The 19142-nt window shown below is 41.9% G+C and overlaps 2 protein-coding genes across 5 annotated transcripts in view; one reads left to right on the forward strand and one right to left on the reverse strand.

Annotated features, from left to right (window-relative positions):
• Positions 1-867, reverse strand: part of srrm2.L (serine/arginine repetitive matrix 2 L homeolog) — a 33641-nt gene extending 32774 nt beyond the window's left edge. For both annotated transcript variants that reach the window (XM_018236738.2, XM_018236737.2), the window contains exon 1: positions 728-867. The gene's annotated coding sequence lies outside the window, so the exon portion shown is untranslated. The remainder of the gene's footprint in view (positions 1-727) is intronic.
• thoc6.L (THO complex 6 L homeolog) lies at positions 733-18524 on the forward strand. Of its 3 annotated transcripts, NM_001096372.1 has the most exon segments (14): positions 733-1067; positions 4564-4679; positions 4766-4830; positions 6971-7074; positions 7167-7204; positions 7286-7334; positions 8597-8668; positions 12671-12773; positions 12860-12909; positions 13677-13739; positions 14819-14929; positions 15835-15963; positions 16237-16980; positions 17165-18524. In NM_001096372.1, coding segments are annotated over 13 exon segments (1002 nt in total). In that variant the 5' UTR covers positions 733-1049; the 3' UTR covers positions 16321-16980; positions 17165-18524.
• The last annotated feature ends 618 nt before the right edge of the window (positions 18525-19142 follow it).

Below are 19142 nucleotides of genomic sequence, written 5' to 3' on the forward strand. Positions count from 1 at the left end.
AAATAATCACGTGCTTTGAGGCCACTGGGAGCAACATCCAAGAGATTGGAGAGTAACATGTTACTGAAGAGCCACTGGTTGAGATCACTGCACTGACACAAGTCTCTTACACTAACACAAGTCTCTTACACTAACACAAGTCTCTTACACTAACACACAACTCTTACCATATGTTGCAGCCTCTAAACTTGCCAAATATGGCCACTGCTCCCTCCCAATATACCAGAGCCCCTGTGATTGTGACACGACTCTCGGTTGGACAGATTTAGCCAATGTAAAGTGTCCCCCCAGCTAACAGCTGCTTGTGGGTAATGGTAGAACGTGGGCCTGCGGTATACATTGTGTCAGGAGTCAGAAGCAGCGGTGCAGAGAAGTGAATTTACACATAAGGTGACACAGCAGTGAAATGAGCCGAGAGTGACGGTGTCTGTATATGAGACATTTGGGGATGAGAAGCAGGTGGAAGTGAGAGGGAAGCGTGTGAATAAAGGTCTGTCCGGTTAATAATGAATATTAATCACATAAGGCGAGTGAGGCTGGTGCAGAGATCAGAACTACACGTCACACGGGCAGTAACACGGGCCCATCACCGGCGGAGCCAAGTTTCCTGTTCCGCCCCACGTTTACTTTCCTCCATTTTTATCGGCGTTAATAAAGGCTTCCCCCCTACCCTTCTCCCCCGCCATTTCCACCAATCGACCACCCGCCGCCCTCAAACGCCTCTCACCTCCGCCTTAGAGTGACCCTTCCCGGGACTCCGGGCTGCTTTACCGCTTGCGCTTCCGCGGCCTCGCACCGACACTTCGCTGCGCCACTCCACACACAGTTGCGTGCTGTACGTTCCGTGCGTTCCCAGCGTGCGGGAAGTCCCACGTGACCAGCGCTCGGGAGGTGGAAGTTCACTGGCCAATCAGAGAGGCGGATGGTTGACGTCACCTCCCGTTTTCCGCCCGCCGGACTACACGTCCCAACATCCTGCGCGCTTTGGTGCAACGTCACTTTCCTGCGTCTCCACTCCCGGGAATCGAGCGGCAGGAGCACGTGACGTCATGTTGACTAACGCTGAGGTGAACGGATGGGGGGGATGGATAGAAATGTCTCGGGATCTGACCGTGCGACTCTTTTGCTGTTCTAGAGCTACAGCTGGCAGTATGGGGCATGCTGGGATATGTAGTTCATTCAGTCGGAACAGCAAAGAATCCGATCCGAGGGTGATTGTATTGTGTTTCCCGGTGTCCTCACATGTCTGTGCTTAAAGGGCAACTGCCGGTTAGTTTGACGTGGGCTTCAGAGCTCTGAGACAATTTGCAGTTGGTCTTATTTATGTTTTATTGAGGAATGGCCTTTGTCTAAAGTAAATGGGACCAATGGCGTTCAGAGAGCAGCTTCCATGTGTGGCTTTTATACTGGCTCCTCTCCTACTCGTGCTGCAGGCCCACTGCCTGGTTGCTAGGGTAACAGTGACCCTAGCAACCAGAAAAGACTCGCTATCTCAAATGGGAAATCCAAAAGCTACGACAATCACAAACAGGGGGACCAACTGCAAATTGTCTTAGAATCCGAATATCTCCATAAAGGTGTCAGTACGTGCTGGGCTGATAAATGCTGCTGCTCCTCTCACTGACCTGTCTGACCAATATCTGCACGAGAAATGTCCACAGATCTATCAGCCAAGTCAGAAGATCCTGTCAGAAGTCTACGTTACCTTTCCCAATAGGAGAAGCTGCCCATAAGAGCTTACACTTTGCTGCTCATTTAAAGGAACTGTAACACCAGAAAATGAAAGTGTTTTAAAGTAATTATAATATAATCTGCACTGGTACAACTGGTGTGTTTGCTTCAGAAATACTACTATAGTTTATAAAAACAAGCTGCTGTGTAGCCATGGGGGCAGCCATTCAAGCACAGGATACACAGTAGATAACAGATAAGTACTACTATAGTTTATATAAACAAGCTGCTGTGTAGCCATGGGGGCAGCCATTCAAGCACAGGGTACACAGTAGATAACAGATAAGCTCTGTAGTATACAATAGGATACTTCATTACCTATCTGTTATCTCCTGTGCTTGAATGGCTGCCCCCATGGCTACACATCAGCTTGTTTATATAAACTATAGTAGTACTTATCTGTTATCTACTGTGTATCCTGTGCTTGAATGGCTGCCCCCATGGCTACACAGCAGCTTGTTTATATAAACTATAGTAGTACTTATCTGTTATCTACTGTGTATCCTGTGCTTGAATGGCTGCCCCCATGGCTACACAGCAGCTTGTTTATATAAACTATAGTAGTACTCATCTGTTATCTACTGTGTATCCTGTGCTTGAATGGCTGCCCCATGGCTACACAGCAGCTTGTTTATATAAACTATAGTAGTACTTATCTGTTATCTACTGTGTATCCTGTGCTTGAATGGCTGCCCCCATGGCTACACAGCAGCTTGTTTATATAAACTATAGTAGTACTTATCTGTTATCTACTGTGTATCCTGTGCTTGAATGGCTGCCCCCATGACTACACAGCAGCTTGTTTATATAAACTATATAACATGGGTGGGAATGTGGGATGTGGGTGCTCCAGTCCAAACCTGTGGCTAAGGGAGTGGATCAACATCAATTATATAACACAAGGCTGAATTTCTTGTAAATGGCTGTCCTCCTGTTCTATTAATTACAGCAGTTCCCTGGCGTGTCCCATGTCATTAAGATTGCGCAGGCTGGGGTGCCACGGATTGAGCCCATGACTAAGTGCCATTAGGGCACGAAACACATAGGGCCCATAGAGATGTGTACATTTTAAATTCTACAAATAAATATTATTTTTACTTTATTTGCTTTAGCCCTGGTGGATTCCATTGAGTGCCTGATAGCCCCATTTGCTTTGCTAATTGTGTTGCGGAGTACCACAGAGGCGCCCCAAAACTAAGCCCGGGTTTGCCTTACACCTTTACATTTTTAAAGGGGTGCTTCACCTTTAAAGGAAAACTATACCCCCCAAATGATATATATAAAAATATATTGCATAAAACAACCCTGCTTCAAGTAAATGAACCATTTTCATAATAATGTACTTTTTTAGTTGTATGTGCCATTAGGCAATATTTAATTAAACAAATGTATACCAGTTTGGTTAGATTCTTTAAGTTAACTCTTAGGGGCAGATTTATCAAGGGTCGAAGTGAATTCGAGGGAATTTTCAAAGTAAAAAAATTCAGTCATTTTTTTGGATACTTCGACCGTCGAATAGGATACTACGGCTTCGACTTTGAATTTGATTAGAGGTAAAATCGTTCGAATATTCGACCATTCGATAATCAAAGTACTGTCACTTTAAAAAAAACCTCGACTTCAATATTTCGCCAAATTAAACCTGCCGAAGTGCAATGTTAGCCTATGGGGACCTTCTAGAGCATTTCTCTAAATTTTTGGAAGCCAAGGTAAAATCGTTCGACCGATTGCTGAAATCCTTCGAATCGAACGATTTTACTTCGACCGCCGGATACCCAAGTTCGATGAAAAAACTTCGAGTTCGATATTCGAAGTATTTCAATTCGTTGGTCAAATTTCGAAGTATTTTTAACTTCGAAATTCGACCCTTGATATATCTGCCCCTTAGTATGTGATAGAATGGCTAATGTTAAGCAACTTTTTAACTGGCCTTCATTTTTTTCTTTTTATAGTTTTTGAATTAAAATAGAATTTTACGTTTTTCAGGGGAAAAATCTCAGGGGGTGTAAAATCCAGGAAAAATGTAAAATCGGGGAAATGTATTGTGCACAATATATAGGTGGGGCCAGAAAACAACTATGTAAAATGAGGGAAACCTTAAAATCAGGGGATGTAAAATGGGGGTTTCACGATATTTCCCTTCTTCCTCTGACTCTTTCCAGCTTTCAAAAGGGGGTCACTGACCCCATCTAAAAAAACAAATGCTCTGTAAGGCTACAAATATATTGTTATTGCTACTTTTTATTACTCATCTTTCTATTCAGGCCTCTCCTGTTCATATTCCAGTCTCTTATTCAGATCAATGCATGGTTGCTAGGGGAATTTGGATCCTAGCAACCAGATTGCTGAAGTGGCAAACTGGTGACCCCCCGTGACAAGTTTGAAGTCCTTCATTTTTGAGTTATTTATCACCTTCTGACTCTTTCCAGATTTCAAATGGGGAGGGTCACTGACCCCATCTATAAAACAAATGCCCTGTAAGGCTACACATTTATTGTTATTGCTACTTTTTATTACTCATCTTTCTATTCAGTCCTCTCCTATTCATATTCCAGTCTCTTATTTAAACCGATGCAGTATTGCTATAGTAAATTTGACCCTAGCAGAAACTGCAAACTGCAGAGCTGCTGAATAAAAAGCTAAATAAGTCAAAAACCACAAATAATAAAAAATGAAAACCAACTGCAAATTGTCTCAGAATATCCCTCTCTACATCACACTATACTACATACTATCATAGGGAGCTTGTTATGTCCATATGTTCATAGACATGTAGTGCGGTACCTTTAAAAACATCTTAATATACTTTTCTTTTGTGTTTCTCCCCCACAGACCGACATCTCGCGCTCCCTGGAGCTTCTCCATATGACAGTTTTCAGCCAGTGCTTCTCCCCGTGTGGGAAATTCTTAGTGGCTGGAAACAACTTGGGTCAGATTGGAGTTTTCAGGTAAGGCCCAGCGAGTCTCAGAAGGAGCTTTGCATTTTGTCCGTCTCACAGTCTCTTATATTTCTCCTTGTCGTCCCTCCCCGCAGTCTTTCTGCCGCTTTGAGTTCAGAGGCCAAAGAGCTGAGCAAACAGCCGGTTGCAGTGTTCCAAGGTGAGCTTTTGTCACGCCGAAAACAAGCCGTCCCTTTTAATAAAGGTTGCTAACTTTTAGCATGTCATAGAATTGCCAGTTCTAAGCAACTTTTCAATTGGTCTTCATTATTTATTTTTTTATAGTTTTTTTAAATTATCTGCTGACTCTTTTTCAGCTTTCAAATGGGGGTCACTGACCCCCATCTAAAAAAGAAATGCCCTGTAAGGCTACAAATGTATTGCTATTGTTACTTTTTATTCCTCATCTTTCTATTCAGGCCTCTCCTATTCATATTCCAGTCTCTTATTCAAATCAATGCATGGTTGCTAAGGTCATTTGGACCTTAGCAACCAGATGGCTGAAATTGCAAACTGGAGAGCTGCCGAATAAAAAGCAAAATAACTCAAACACTGTAAATAATAATGATTGTCTCAAAATATCACTCTCTACGTCATTCTAAAAGTGGCTTCAAAGGTGAGCGACCCCTTAAAGACTAAAGGTATGAGGAGAGAAGAAAACGCATTTCTTAATCTTTTATCCCCCATTCTTTTGCTTTATATCTAAGTAGGGATGCACCGAATTCACGAATCCTTTGCGAAAGATTCGGCCGAATACAAAACCGAATCCGATTCGGCCTTTTTCAGCAGGATTCGGCCTAATCCTTCTGCACGGCCGAACTGAACCCGAATCCTAATTTGCATATGCGGGGTGTGGAGGGAAATCACATGACTTTTTGTCACAAAAAAAGGAAGTAAAAAATGTTTTCCCCTTCCCACCCCTAATTTGCATATGCAAATTAGGATTCGGATTTGGTTTGGTATTCGGCTGAATCTCTCGCGAAGGATTCGGGGGTTCGGCCGAATCCAAAATAATGGATTCGGTGCATCCCTACTAATTTGCATATGCAGATTAGGGTGGGAAGGGGAAAAAATTTTTTACTTCCTTGTTTTGTGATAAAAAGTCACGCGATTTACCTCCCCGCCCCTAATTTGCATTTTCAGCTGGATCCGAATCCTGGATTTGGTGCATCCCTATAGCTAAGTGCAGTTAATAATTAAATGATGCCCTGGTGGAGACTATAGCGGCAGGTCGATACAAGATATTAAGGGGCAGATTTATTAAAGGTCGAATAGTAAATTTTGAATTTTTTTTTTTCGTGTCAAAATTCACACATTAGAATTTTAATCCCCCAATTCGAATGTGAGATTTATCACAGCTCGCCCATGGAAACGGTTCTAATTCGAATATTTGCCATCTGCTGAGTTCATGTACAAGTTAATGGCAGAAGTCCGTTGAACCATTTGAATATGTTCATTGCCTTCCTGACAAATTTTTGGGTCGGGACTATTCAATCGAATATTAGACATTCAAATTTTTACTTAAAATTGTGAGTAAAGATGTGGAATTCTCTCCCTGAATCAGTGGTATAGGCTGATACATTAGATTGCTTTAAAGGGGAAGTAAAGTATAAAATAGAATATGCACCATAAGCCTAATCAAACAAATGTTTTATGCTTTCAAAGTTGGCCACAGGGGGTCACCATCTTGTAACTTTGTTATACATCTTTGCAAGACCAAGACTATGCACATGCTCAGTGTGGTCTGGGCTGCTTAGGGATCATCATAAATGATCAAAACAGCACAAGTCAAATAATATCTGCCAGAAGCCAATACAACAAGACTGATTAATAATCAGAATATACAGACTGCACTGGGTCCTGTGTTGTCATGTCATCTAATGTGGATTTTATAGTTTTTGTATTGTTTAATACAAACTTTCTCCAACTCTGCAGAACCAGTGGCTGCAGCAAAATAATCCTCCAAATAGAATCCCAGTTTATCTGTTTAAATCTGGCTCCATGATCTTTGTCCCTGCAGCTGGAGTTGGAAACAGTAAAGGGAATGTAAAGACAAAAATAAAATCCAATACAAATCTCTACACAGGGAAACAAACAAAGCTGCATGGCTGGGAAGTAAGGCGGGGGCTCCCCCTGCTGTTCATAAGTATGATTGTTTCCCTGCAGAGCAGTTAGGGACCGTCTGACAATTCCTATCCACAGCAGTAAATGAAGGGTGAAATTTACTGCACACATTCAGGTTTCTTCTACAATCTGATGGAATGGAATCAGTAAAGTGACCCGTGTCTCTCCTCTTGTAGCACATTTGGGGCCCATTTACAGCCTAACCTCCACCGAGCGTCACCTGATCAGCTCAGGAGGAAATGAGGTGAAGGGATGGAACTGGAACGATATCCATAAGAAGGTAGGAGCAGCCCATTATCACTCCATTGTGTTACAGGTCCATGTATCAACGCCCTCCGGACGTACTTATGATGTAACGTATCTCTCCTCCAGGGCTGTACCCAGTTATGGACTCGCTGTATCCCCAACAGGTGAGCCGGGGGTGAGTCTGTGATGTTGCTCAGGTACAACTTGCAAGTATTGTTGTTTGCTGATCCTTTTGTTTCTTTCAGAAGCAATTTAGAGACTCCAGAAATCAACAGCATGATCCTGAATGAGAAAGTGAGACCCCCACCACTCTCCCCTTTTATTAAAGGAAACGTCAACCCAAAAAAAATTTTTTTGCCTAATAAAAGAAAACAATAATTCTAAGCATCTTTGCAACATTCATTACAAATGTTCTTTGGTTTTTAAGTTATTTGTATATGTTAGGGATACACCGAATCCAGGATTCGGTTCAGGATTCGGCCTTTTTCAGCAGGATTCGGCCGAATCCTTCTGCCCGGCCGAACCGATTCCCGAATCCAAATTAGGGCGAGGAGGGAAATCTCGTGACTTTTTGTCACAAAACAAGTAAAAAAAATGTTTTCCCCTTCCCACCCCTAATTTGCATATAAGGATTCGGTATTCAGCCGAATCTTTCCCAAAGGATTCCAAAATACAGTTGAACCCCCATTTTACGTTTTTCAGGGGACCAGAACAAAATGGTGTAAAATCAGGGAAATGTATTATGCACAATATATAGGTGGGACAACAAAACAACAATGTGAAATGAGGGAAAACTTAAAATCAGGGGATGTAAAATGGGGGTTCTACTTTAGGGGATTCAGTGCATCCCTAGTATAAGTATTGCTGTTGAAGACATTTCTTTCTTTCTAGTCTCTGCCCTGATGTCTAACGTAAGACAAGGCAGCTGATTAACAGACCTGTCTTTGCTGCTGGGGAGCCAAGACTTTTGCAACATGGTTTGGACAGTAACAACCAGGAGTTAAGCAAATGCTGCTTTCAATAGCAATTGTTATTACACATCATTTTAAAAGCACTGGAAATGTTTAATAAATATATTTTGCAAAGTTGATTAGAATTATGTTTCCTATTAGGCACAAATTTATTTTGGGATTTGACGTGCCCTTTAAGTTCCCAATGCACTTTCCAGACCTCATTATTCATGAATAACCTTCCAGTTACACCTCCCCAGCCTCCACCCTTCCCCTCTTCACACTAACTCACCCCTCTAATGACCTGCACTTCTCACCAGCCTCCACTTATATATAAAAAGCCATAATCTACTCACATCTACATATCACCCAGATAAACTCCATACTAAGATAACTACCCATTGGCTCCACGTACAGACCACCTTATAGCACCTACCCTCTTCATTGCCCGGTACAACCTATACCCTATCCATCTTTTATATAAATAGCTTTCCTTTTATACTTCTAAAATGCCCCCCGCCAGCTCCTCCATGGAATGCACTGCTGCTTATTTCTCACATTTTGATTTAGTTTGTCACATTGCTCTTTCCTTTCTTTTCCCCTCAGGATAACTCATTGCTCCTTGCCGGGGGAACTAACAACATTCACTCTATGGACCTGGAGAGTGGAACCTTTACAGTAAGTATGAGGATGTGGGTTTGTAGGCGAGACTATTCAACTTCAAGGAGAACTAAAGCCTAACCAAAGAAGTAACTATAAATGTTGTATATGGTGTTTTGTGCTTCTGTACCAGCCCAAGGCAACCACAGCCCTTTAGCAGTAAAGATCTGTGTCTCCAAAGATGCCCCAGTAGCTCCCCATCTTCTTTTCTGCTGATTTACTGCACATGCTCTGTGCTGCTGTCACTTACTGAGCTTAGGGACCCACTCACAATATACAGTACACATAGAATAGAAATGTCACAATATAAGGCTGATTAGTAATTAAAACAGATAATTACTACATGGCAGCACAGAAACCAGTGCAATTAGCATCAGCATTTAATAATCAGCAAACCTGTAGCATCAGCTTATATTACAGCCAGGGAAGCTCATTTTCTGCTGGATAATTAGTGACGAGCCCTAAGCTTAGCTTCTCAACAGCCAATCAGAGCCCACTGAGCATGTGAGTGTCACAGACACTTTCCAAGATGGTGACCCCCTGTGACAAGTTTGAAGTCCTGGATCATTGCTGCTATTGACAAGCCTATTGACACTTTAGCCTCGTGCAATTAGATCACTATATAAAATATGGCCTATTTATTTTTAGGGTTTCCTTCTCCTTTAAAGGGGTTGTTCACCTTTAAATGAACGTTTAGTATGATGTAAAGAGGGATATTCTGAGACCATTTGCAATTGTTTTTCATTTTTTATTATTTGTGTTTTTTGAGTTATTTAGCTTTTTATTTAGCAGCTCTGCAGTTTAATATTTCAGAAATCTGGTTGCCAGGATCCAAATTACCCTAGTAACCATGTATTGGTTTGAATAAGAGACTGGGATATGAATAGGAGAGGCCTGAATAGAAAGATGAGTAATAAAAAGTAGCAATAGCAATACATTTGTAGCCTTACAGACCCTCCCCATTTGAAAGCTGGAAGAGTCAGAAGAAGAAGGCAAATAACTCAGAATAAAGAAGGATTAAATTAAATAGTTGCTTAGAATTAGCCATTCTATAACATACTAAAAGTTAACTTAAGGGAGAACTATCGCAAAAATGAAAATGTAATATAAGCTTCAGCATACTGAAGTAAGAAACGAAATACAATCGATTAAAAAGTCTGCGTTGTTGCTGAAATAATAAAGTTTATATTCACTATTCGTCTCTCAGCATCTGTTTCTCTTCATTCTGTCTTTGTGCAGCAATTGGGTGTCAGATATTCACTGACAGTTAGATCCAATATATCTTATAGGGGGGCTCCTTTCCTAGCAGATGTATTAGAGCTCACTCAAATAACTGATTCCAGTACAAACAAAATGTAACAAAATAACTGCCTTTTGCACAAATCCTGCATGTAGAGAGACATGATGTCTGGTGAGTTTAATAGAGTGAGCTCTAATACATCTTCTAGGCAAAAGGAGTCCCCCTATAATATATATTGGATCATTCATCTGACACCCAACTACTGAATGAAGACAGAATGAAGAGAAACAGATGCTGAGAGAGGGATAGTGAAGATAAACTTGATTATTTCAGAAACAGTACAGAATATTTAATTGATTGTATTTAGAAAGTTTCTTATTTCAGTATGATGAAGCTTATATTACATTTTCATGATAGTTCCCCTTTAACTGTAAGCTGCTTCGACCGTACATACAGCCCCAGACCTAACAAAAAAAAAAAAAAAAGTAGCCAATAATCACAGAATGCTCAGGTTTTTGTTTTGGCTAAAACATGGCTGAATTGGATATGGCCCTGCTTGAGCTTTCTGTGGCCCTTGCATCCCGCAGGCCCTCCCTCGGTGCTACAACTCCGCCTCCAAATGGAGAGAAATGAACGTGAACAGTAAGAGCGGTCATAAAAATAATAAAACCATAAAATCTGCAAGACAAGTTGTTTTACTTCCTAGAATGAACTGGGCTGATTTCATATCGGGTGTGTTGTTTACTGCTTTGTTGTTAAAACACCCGCACCCTTCAGCAGGCCCTTCCCATTGACAGCATCAGGGTCACACTGAACCCACTATCACTACCCAAAAACACAGATTATTTGTGGGGGTTCAATTCACCAAACAGTGACCAGCCACACTCATACCATTGACCCACTGAGGGATGTATTTTCTGTATAGGCAATTCCTGGGGTGACCGTTTTAAGAGGTGGTGACCTTTGGGTGCCTATTAGGGTTGCCACCCAGCCTGCCAGGGCCGGGGCCGGTATTACAAATTTACCGCCAATGAAGCTGCCGGTAATTTGTAATACCCTTTACAAAAGCCCTTGCCCTCCAGTAAAAACTTACATTTCCTTTCGCTTCTGCGATGTGGCCCCACCCCTTTTGTGGTGCTTCCCTGTGACCCCGCCCCTTTTTGCATCACTGAACGCCGGCTCCCCCTACCTTTGCGTCACGACCCGCCCGTTTATTATCCGCCCCCACCACTGGCCGGTATTTTTATTTTTTTTAAAAGGTGGCAACCCTAGTGCCTATATATATATATATATATATATATGTATGTATGTATGTATGTATGTATATATATATATATATATATATATATATATATATATATATATATATATATATATATATACTCTCAAGAAAGATGCTGCTGCACACCAGGGTTTATTGTGAAAAAGTTAGTCCTTTATTTGATCGACGTTTCGGTCCTCACCTTGGACCTTTATCAAGATACATCAACAGACAAGTGAAAATAATTTATAGACTCACCCACCATACACCCACCACCAAGCCACGCCCCTGTTGCAGGTGTGTGTGATAATCATTAAGTGAACCTTCAATCAACTGACATGTGATTTCCAAAAAGTTTTTTTTAGGGCTGTAAGAAAATACAAAATACACATTATTATATAAATATTTTAAAGTGCTACCTATAAAACCAATAAAATGTTAAAAAACATTTAAAGCATGTCATATAAATGTTAAAACCAAACGCGGTGGCAAAAAATATATCCTATTAAAAAAGGCTAAGACACAAGACTTAAGTTACATAATAATTTAGAAGCCTGTTGCTACTATCTATTATCAAGAAAGGGAGAAAAAGAGCAGTATTCATTTAATCCTCTTGGGGCCACAGTATCCAATGTTTTTATCCAATAAACTTATTTTTGTAGTAACATACGGTCCCAGTCACCACCCCTACTTGGTTCAGGCACTAAATCAATGCCCATAAATCTCAAAGTGGGCAATCTATGGCCTTTCAACAAAAAGTGTTTAGATAGGGGAAGGTCTGAGTTACCCAACTCAAATGCTCTTTTGATAGAGGACCTGTGATTTCCCATTCTTTCTCTTAAAGTGTTCTGGGTTTTACCAACATAGGTCAAACCGCAGGGGCAAGATATAATATAAATGACATGTGTGGTTGTACAAGTGATTCGGTGTTTTATATGAAATTCTTTACCTGAATGAGGGTGGCGAAAGGTTTTATATATATATATATATATATATAAATAAATATATACATAGTTATCCCCCCCCTTTTGTTTTTTTTGGGTGTGATAGTGACCCCGACAACCAGAGAGCATTTTCAACTGCAGGCCGTTAAAGGGCAAATTTATCAAGGGTCGACTTTTTTACAGTCAAAACTGTCAAATTCGACTAGGGAGTTATTCAAATTAGATTTTCAAGATTTATCATACGCTGGCCTCGATTTCGACTATTCGCCAATTAAAACCTGCCGAATTGCTGTTTAAGTCAATGGGAGGTTTTTTTCCGGAGAAAAACTCAATTCGAGTTTTTAAAATTTGATTCGAATTCGATTTGAGTTTTCAGGTCAATCCTATTCACCCGAGTTTAAAAAATTTTGATTTTTTAATATATTTCGATTGGTCGAATTTTGATTTCGTGGGAGATTTTAAAAAAAACTCCCATGAATTCGAAATTTAACCCTTGAAAAAATGAGTTCCTTAGAAATATACAGAAAGTTTATATAACGGTGAACTTGCCCTTTAACACTTTCATTGGTCCGTAGATGACGCTGGAAGGGCACGAGGATTACATTCACTGCCTGGCCTTGCGGGAGCAGCAAAGGGAGTGCGTGTCCGGCAGTGAGGATGGAACCGTCAGGATTTGGGGTGAGAGTGTGAATTGTGACGTCATCATGTTTTCTAATATTTATTGCAACTCTCTGAATCATCATCATCGTCTCCTCCCCTTGCAGATCTTCGAAATGGCGCGCAGACTCACAAGATTGAAGTATACAAGTATGAGGTAATACTGAGGAATGTGAGGTTCCAGCTTCACTCACATAAAACCCTATTGATTTACATATATGATTGTGCAACACCCATGATGCACTCAGTCTGGCTGCCCTGTTGTTTGCAGCTGCTGCTGTTCTTCTTGGCCAGTAGAGGGCGCTCCTACTCCAGTTCAATCATTAACTCAACCTCATGGTGGTGAGGGAGCCTGGTTATAAGAAAGTATTGATGCCAGCCTTTGTTTTCATGTAACCGCTCGATATTTATTATTACTCACCTTTATACGGTGACAGCCTATTATACAATGCTTTATAGATCAGGCGTAGTCATTCCCAGCAATGGTTACTGTCTAATTGCCACGCGTGTTGGGTTTGCAAGTGCCACATAAACACGGGGAGAACATACAATTCCACACTGTGGTGGGAACTGAGCTTGAGACTCAGCGTGGGGATAGCAGCGGTACTAACCACACTTTCTTACATACTCAATAGTGAGTAGGGATGCACCGAATCCACTATTTGGGATCTCCAAATCCTTTGAGAAAGATTCGGCCGAACCAAATCCTAATTTGCATATGCAAATTATGGGCAGGAAAGGAAAAAGTGTGAACATTTACATATGCAAATTAGGATTCGGCTCGGCCAGAGACAAGGATTCGGCCGAATCCTTCTGAAAAAGGCAGAATCCGTGCCAAATCCTGAACCAGAACCTGGATTCGGTGCAGCCCTAATACTGAGCACTGGCAGCTACCTGATAACCACCATTCTGTGCTCTGTCTAGGAATGCGCTCGGCCGCAGTATGGGAAATGGATCAGCTGCTTAACCACTGACTCAGACTGGATGGTAAGATCCTACATTGGAGGGTAAGGTTGGTGGGTGTCCCCCAAGGTACATTAAGTCTGTAGGACGCCAGGGTTTCTAGTATCAGTTATATGCAAGGTCATGCGTCACTGTGAGGTCCAAAAGTTGTCAGCCTTGTGTGATTGTGATACTCAAGGAGACCCTTCTGTATCTGTAAGACTCTATGGCTGCTAGCCTAGTTTCTATGTGAGATCCAACTGGCTGCTAGGCCATCACTGAACCCCTCAGGAGCCATGTTGTGTGTCTGTGAGACCCTCAGGAGCCATGTTGTGTGTCTGTGAGACCCTCAGGAGCCATGTTGTGTGTCTGTGAGACTCTCAGGAGCCATGTTGTGTGTCTGTGAGACCTTCAGGGGTGGCAGCCATGTTGTGTGTCTGTGAGACCCTCAGGAGCCATGTTGTGTCTGTGAGACCCTCAGGAGCCATGTTGTTTGTCTGTGAGACCCTCAGGAGCCATGTTGTGTGTCTGTGAGACCCTCAGGAGCCATGTTGTGTGTCTGTGAGACCCTCAGGAGCCATGTTGTGTGTCTGTGATACCTTCAGGGGTGGCAGCCATGTTGTGTGTCTGTGAGACCCTCAGGAGCCATGTTGTGTGTCTGTTAGACCTTCAGGGGTGGCAGCCATGTTGTGTGTCTGTGAGGACCCTCAGGAGCCATGTTGTGTGTCTGTGAGACCTTTAGGGGTGGAAGCCATGTTATGTGTCTTTGAGACACTCAAGAGCCATGTTGTGTGTCTGTGAGACCCTCAGGAGCCATGTTATGTGTCTGTGAGACTCTCAGGAGCCATGTTGTTTGTCTGTGAGACCCTCAGGAGCCATGTTGTGTGTCTGTGAGACCCTCAGGAGCCATGTTGTGTGTCTGTGATACCGTCAGGGGTGGCAGCCATGTTGTGTGTCTGTGAGACCCTCAGGAGTGGCAGCCATGTTATGTGTCTTTGAGACCCTCAGGGGTGGCAGACATATGGGTGTGTGTGAGACCCCTGCTGCTGCCCATCAGTTTCTGACTGACTGACTGTCCGGGTTCTGTTTACAAGGCCTTAATATTTTAAGTTTCTCACCCCTAGGTTTGTGGTGGAGGCCCCAAGTTGAGTCTTTGGCACCTTCGCTCCATGACGCCAACAACCATTTTTCCATTAAATGAGAGCCAGCAACAAGTCATGTTCTACCAGGACATGGTGAGTGAATTGTGCCGGCCCTTCCAACAGTCTCCTGACCCAGCACAACTCTCAGTGCTTTGGGCCAAATGTAGCAAACACCCCACCCTCTCCTCCTCCCAGGTACAGACCTCCCTGCCTTGCCACATACCCTATGCACCAACCAGTGTGCTCCTGCCTCTTCCTCTAACCCACGTCTTCCCAATTAACCATTGCTAAAAGGGACCTCATCTACTTTGAGCATTATCCCCCTCCATTAAAGGATAAGTAAACCTTAAAAATAACTAAATGTAAAATTGATGAGGGGGCTAGTCTAAGCACTTTTGCAATGCACATTCATTATTTATTTTCTTTAATTCCAAGATATTAAAGGATACATGTACTGTTAATATGAATGAATTTTGTTACAACAGCGCCACCTGCTGGTCATTTTCCCACCAGTCTGACCACCAAGTAGTCAAGGAAGTTGTCAGGGGAAAGAAAGAGGCTGCTCTGATGTTCTTCTGCTTAGGAAAGATTTGAGAAAGATTTCTAATTTTATTCCTAAGCAGAAGAACATCAGAGCAGCCTCTTTCTTTCTCCTGACAACTTCCTTGACTACTTGGTGGTCAGACTGGTGGGAAACTGACAAGCAGGTGGCGCTGTTGTAACACAATTCATTCATATTAACAGTACATGTATCCTTTAATATCTTGGAATTAAAAAAAGAAAATAAATAATGAATGTAAATGACAAAAGTGCTTAGAATAGCCCCCTCATCAACTTTACATTCACTTAACTTTAAGGTTAACTTATCCTTTAACTAAATGTATCTTCTAGTCTTGTGGCTGCTCCTTCTATCTCCTTTATCCGCATCTTATTGATCCTCTGCTTCTGCATCGCTAATATTTCCTAATTCTCACTCCTGACACTTTATATCTCCCCAGATCCTGTGTGCTGGCCAGGCCCCATTTGTTAATCACTGTCAGATAAATGGGGAGATCAAAGCGCAGATTCCCAGCACCCCTCGCTGTGTTTATTCCCTGAGCGTCAATGAATCATCGCAGGAAAATAAGGTAGGAGTGAAAGTGTTGGAGGCTCGGGTCTGAGTGCCCTGTGCTTATATATTGTAACATATTGTTATTTAGCTGAGTGAAAGGGCCTGGTCGTCGGGGGAGGGGGGGAAGGCAAAAAAGAGAGGAAGAGGATGGGGTGAGGGGCGGCAGTGCAGGAAGGGAAATCAGTTCAGCACCTGCAGAGAGAGACAGACAGAGAGAGAGCACAACAAGGCTTTGGATGTGAGAGACACCTTTTTCTTTGTTAATTTGCACTCTTTTTACTCCTTATAGGTTCTCACAGCAGCTGGCAGTGGCCCTAAGATTGATGTATTCACCAACTTCCGATACCGAGCGTTCTCTCTAACTTTCACTTAACCTGTTCTGCACTGAACATTCTCTTCCATCACATCTAAATCTTTCCCACATTAAACACTTTCCAGTGTATCCCAGTCTGTCCCTCACTGAACATTCTCTTTCATTTAATCCCAGACTCCCCTCCCTCCCTGAACATTATTGTTCATCTATTCCCAGACTATAGAACACTGAGTATCTCTCACTGAACATTCTCTTTCATTTAATCCCAGACTCCCCTCCCCCCTGAACATTATTGTTCATCTATTCCCAGACTATAGAATACTGAGTATCCCTCACTGAACATTCTCTTTCATTTAATCCCAGACTCCCCTCCCCCCCTGAACATTCTTGTTCATCTATTCCCAGACTATAGAATACTGAGTATCCCTCACTGAACATTCTCTTTCATTTAATCCCAGACTCCCCTCCCCCCCTGAACATTATTGTTCATCTATTCCCAGACTATAGAACACTGAGTATCTCTCACTGAACATTCTCTTTCATTTAATCCCAGACTCCCCTCCCCCCTGAACATTATTGTTCATCTATTCCCAGACTATAGAATACTGAGTATCCCTCACTGAACATTATCTTTCATTTAATCCCAGACTCCCCTCCCCCCCTGAACATTATTGTTCATCTATTCCCAGACTATAGAATACTGAGTATCCCTCACTGAACATTCTCTTTCATTTAATCCCAGACTCCCCTCCCCCCTGAACATTCTTGTTCATCTATTCCCAGACAATAGAATACTGAGTATCCCTCAATGAACATTCTCTTTCATTTGATCCCAGACTCCGTTCCCCCCTGAACATTATTGTTCATCTATTCCCAGACTATAGAATACTGAGTATCCCTCACTGAACATTCTCTTTCATTTAATCCCAGACTCCCCTCCCCCCTGAACATTATTGTTCATCTATTCCCAGACTATAGAATACCGAGTATCCCTCACTGAACATTCTCTTTCATTTAATCCTAGACTCCCCTCCCTCCCTCCCTGAACATTATTGTTCATCTATTCCCAGTCTATAAAACACTTGAGTGTCCCTCACTGAACATTCACTTTCATATAATCCCAGTCTGTAGTACACTAAATATTCTCTTTCATTTAAAGGGAATGTTCACCTTTGAGTTCACTTTTAGTATGATGTAGAGAGTGATGTAGGGAGACAATTTGCATTCGGTTTTCATTTTTTATTATTTGTGGGTTTTTGAGTTATTTAGCTTTTTATTCAGCGGCTCTCACATTTGTAATTTCAACAATCTGGTTGCTGGAGTCCAAATTCCCCTAGCAACCATGCACTGATTTGAATAAGAGACTGGAATATGAATAGGAAGAGTTATAAAAAGTAGCAATAACAATACATTTTGTAGCCTTACAGAGCATTTGTTTTTTAGATGGGGTCAGTGACCCCCTTTTGAAAGCTGGAAAGAAGGCGGCAAATATTTCAAAAACTGTAAAAAATAAACAATGAAGACCAGTTGACAAGTTTAGAGTCGACCATTGTAACTAAAAGTTAAATTATAGTTCAACCACCCCTTTCACCTCAGATCCTCCCTCCCTGAACATTGTTGTTCATCTATTCCCAGACTGAACATTCTATTTCATCCCTCAATGTGCAAGTCCTTGTCCCATGAATCCATGCCTATTACTCTGTGCATATCTCTCAGATATTCCCAATTCCTCCAATACTTAGCAGCCAGTCACGTGATCCCAATCCAAGCACAGGATTATCTCTCACACATTTCCCATCCTATCCTCTACATTTTCCTCCTCCTCCTCCCGGCACAGAACATTTTCTCTCATTCTTTTCCTTTATACCCAGAAGTCCATCTGTCTCCAGTCAGACACCGACAATTTATTCTGTCCCCATGTTGTTGGGACGCCAGGTATTCTGTCCACTCTCAAAGGCTTTTTGTATTTCTAACACAAAACTTACAGTGTCACTTTCTCCTTAGTCCCACGGATACCTAAGCCTCCCAGTTTCATTCTCCAGCCTCCGGCCATCATTGTGATATCCATCATTGTGATATCCATCATTGTGATATCCATCATTGTCTCCCCTTCTACTGGCCTGTCTTTCTATCCTTCGACTCTCACCGCAGTCTCCTTATCCCCCTCTTCTGTTGCTTGATAACTGTTTCTGTGCCGGCTGAAAATATCATGAGGTTTTTTTTATTTGTTTGTTTTTTTGTAATAAAAACTGTTTTTTGTGGTATTTCTGTTGACTGTTTATACAGAGTGTTTAAGAGTTATAAGCGATGGACACAATAGCAGCCATACCAGAGGGGTGGTTCACCTTTAAGTTAACTTTTAGGAGGTTATTTTCTAAACTCCGAATGCAAAAATCACGAAAAAAATTTTGATTTTTTTTTTTAAAATCGGACTTTTAAAAATCACGAATTTTCCTGAATTTATTAAACCCAGAGGATGGAAAAGTCAGAATCTGAAAATCAGGCATCTCAGACCTGTCGGGTTTGTATTTAAGTCAAAGGGCATTAACTCAAGGGATGAAAACATAATTCTGCCTCTTTATAGGTCCCTGGTGAGGCCTCATCTGGAGTATGGGGGCAGTTTTGGACTCCAGTCCTTAAGAGGGATATAAATGAGCTGGAGAGAGTGCAGAGACTAAGTGCAACTAAATTGGTTAGAGGGAAGGAAGAGTTAAATTATGAGGGTAGACTGTCAAGGTTGGGGTTGTTTTCTCTGGAAAAAAGGCGCTTGCGAGGGGACATGATTACACTTTACAAGTACATTAGAGGACATTATAGACAAATAGCAGGGGACCTTTTTACCCATAAAGTGGATCACCGTACCAGAGGCCTCCCCTTCAGAC

This window comes from Xenopus laevis, chromosome 9_10L (genome assembly GCF_017654675.1).
Source record: "Xenopus laevis strain J_2021 chromosome 9_10L, Xenopus_laevis_v10.1, whole genome shotgun sequence".
Lineage (NCBI taxonomy): Eukaryota > Metazoa > Chordata > Amphibia > Anura > Pipidae > Xenopus > Xenopus laevis.

Excerpts from the sequence above, each read along its gene's own strand:
- thoc6.L (XM_041575756.1), top strand. Across the intron at positions 12,910-13,676 it reads TTGAAGTATACAAGTATGAG|GAATGCGCTCGGCCGCAGTA; the intron begins GTAATACTGAGG and ends TGCTCTGTCTAG. Across the intron at positions 14,930-15,834 it reads TCATGTTCTACCAGGACATG|ATCCTGTGTGCTGGCCAGGC; the intron begins GTGAGTGAATTG and ends ATATCTCCCCAG.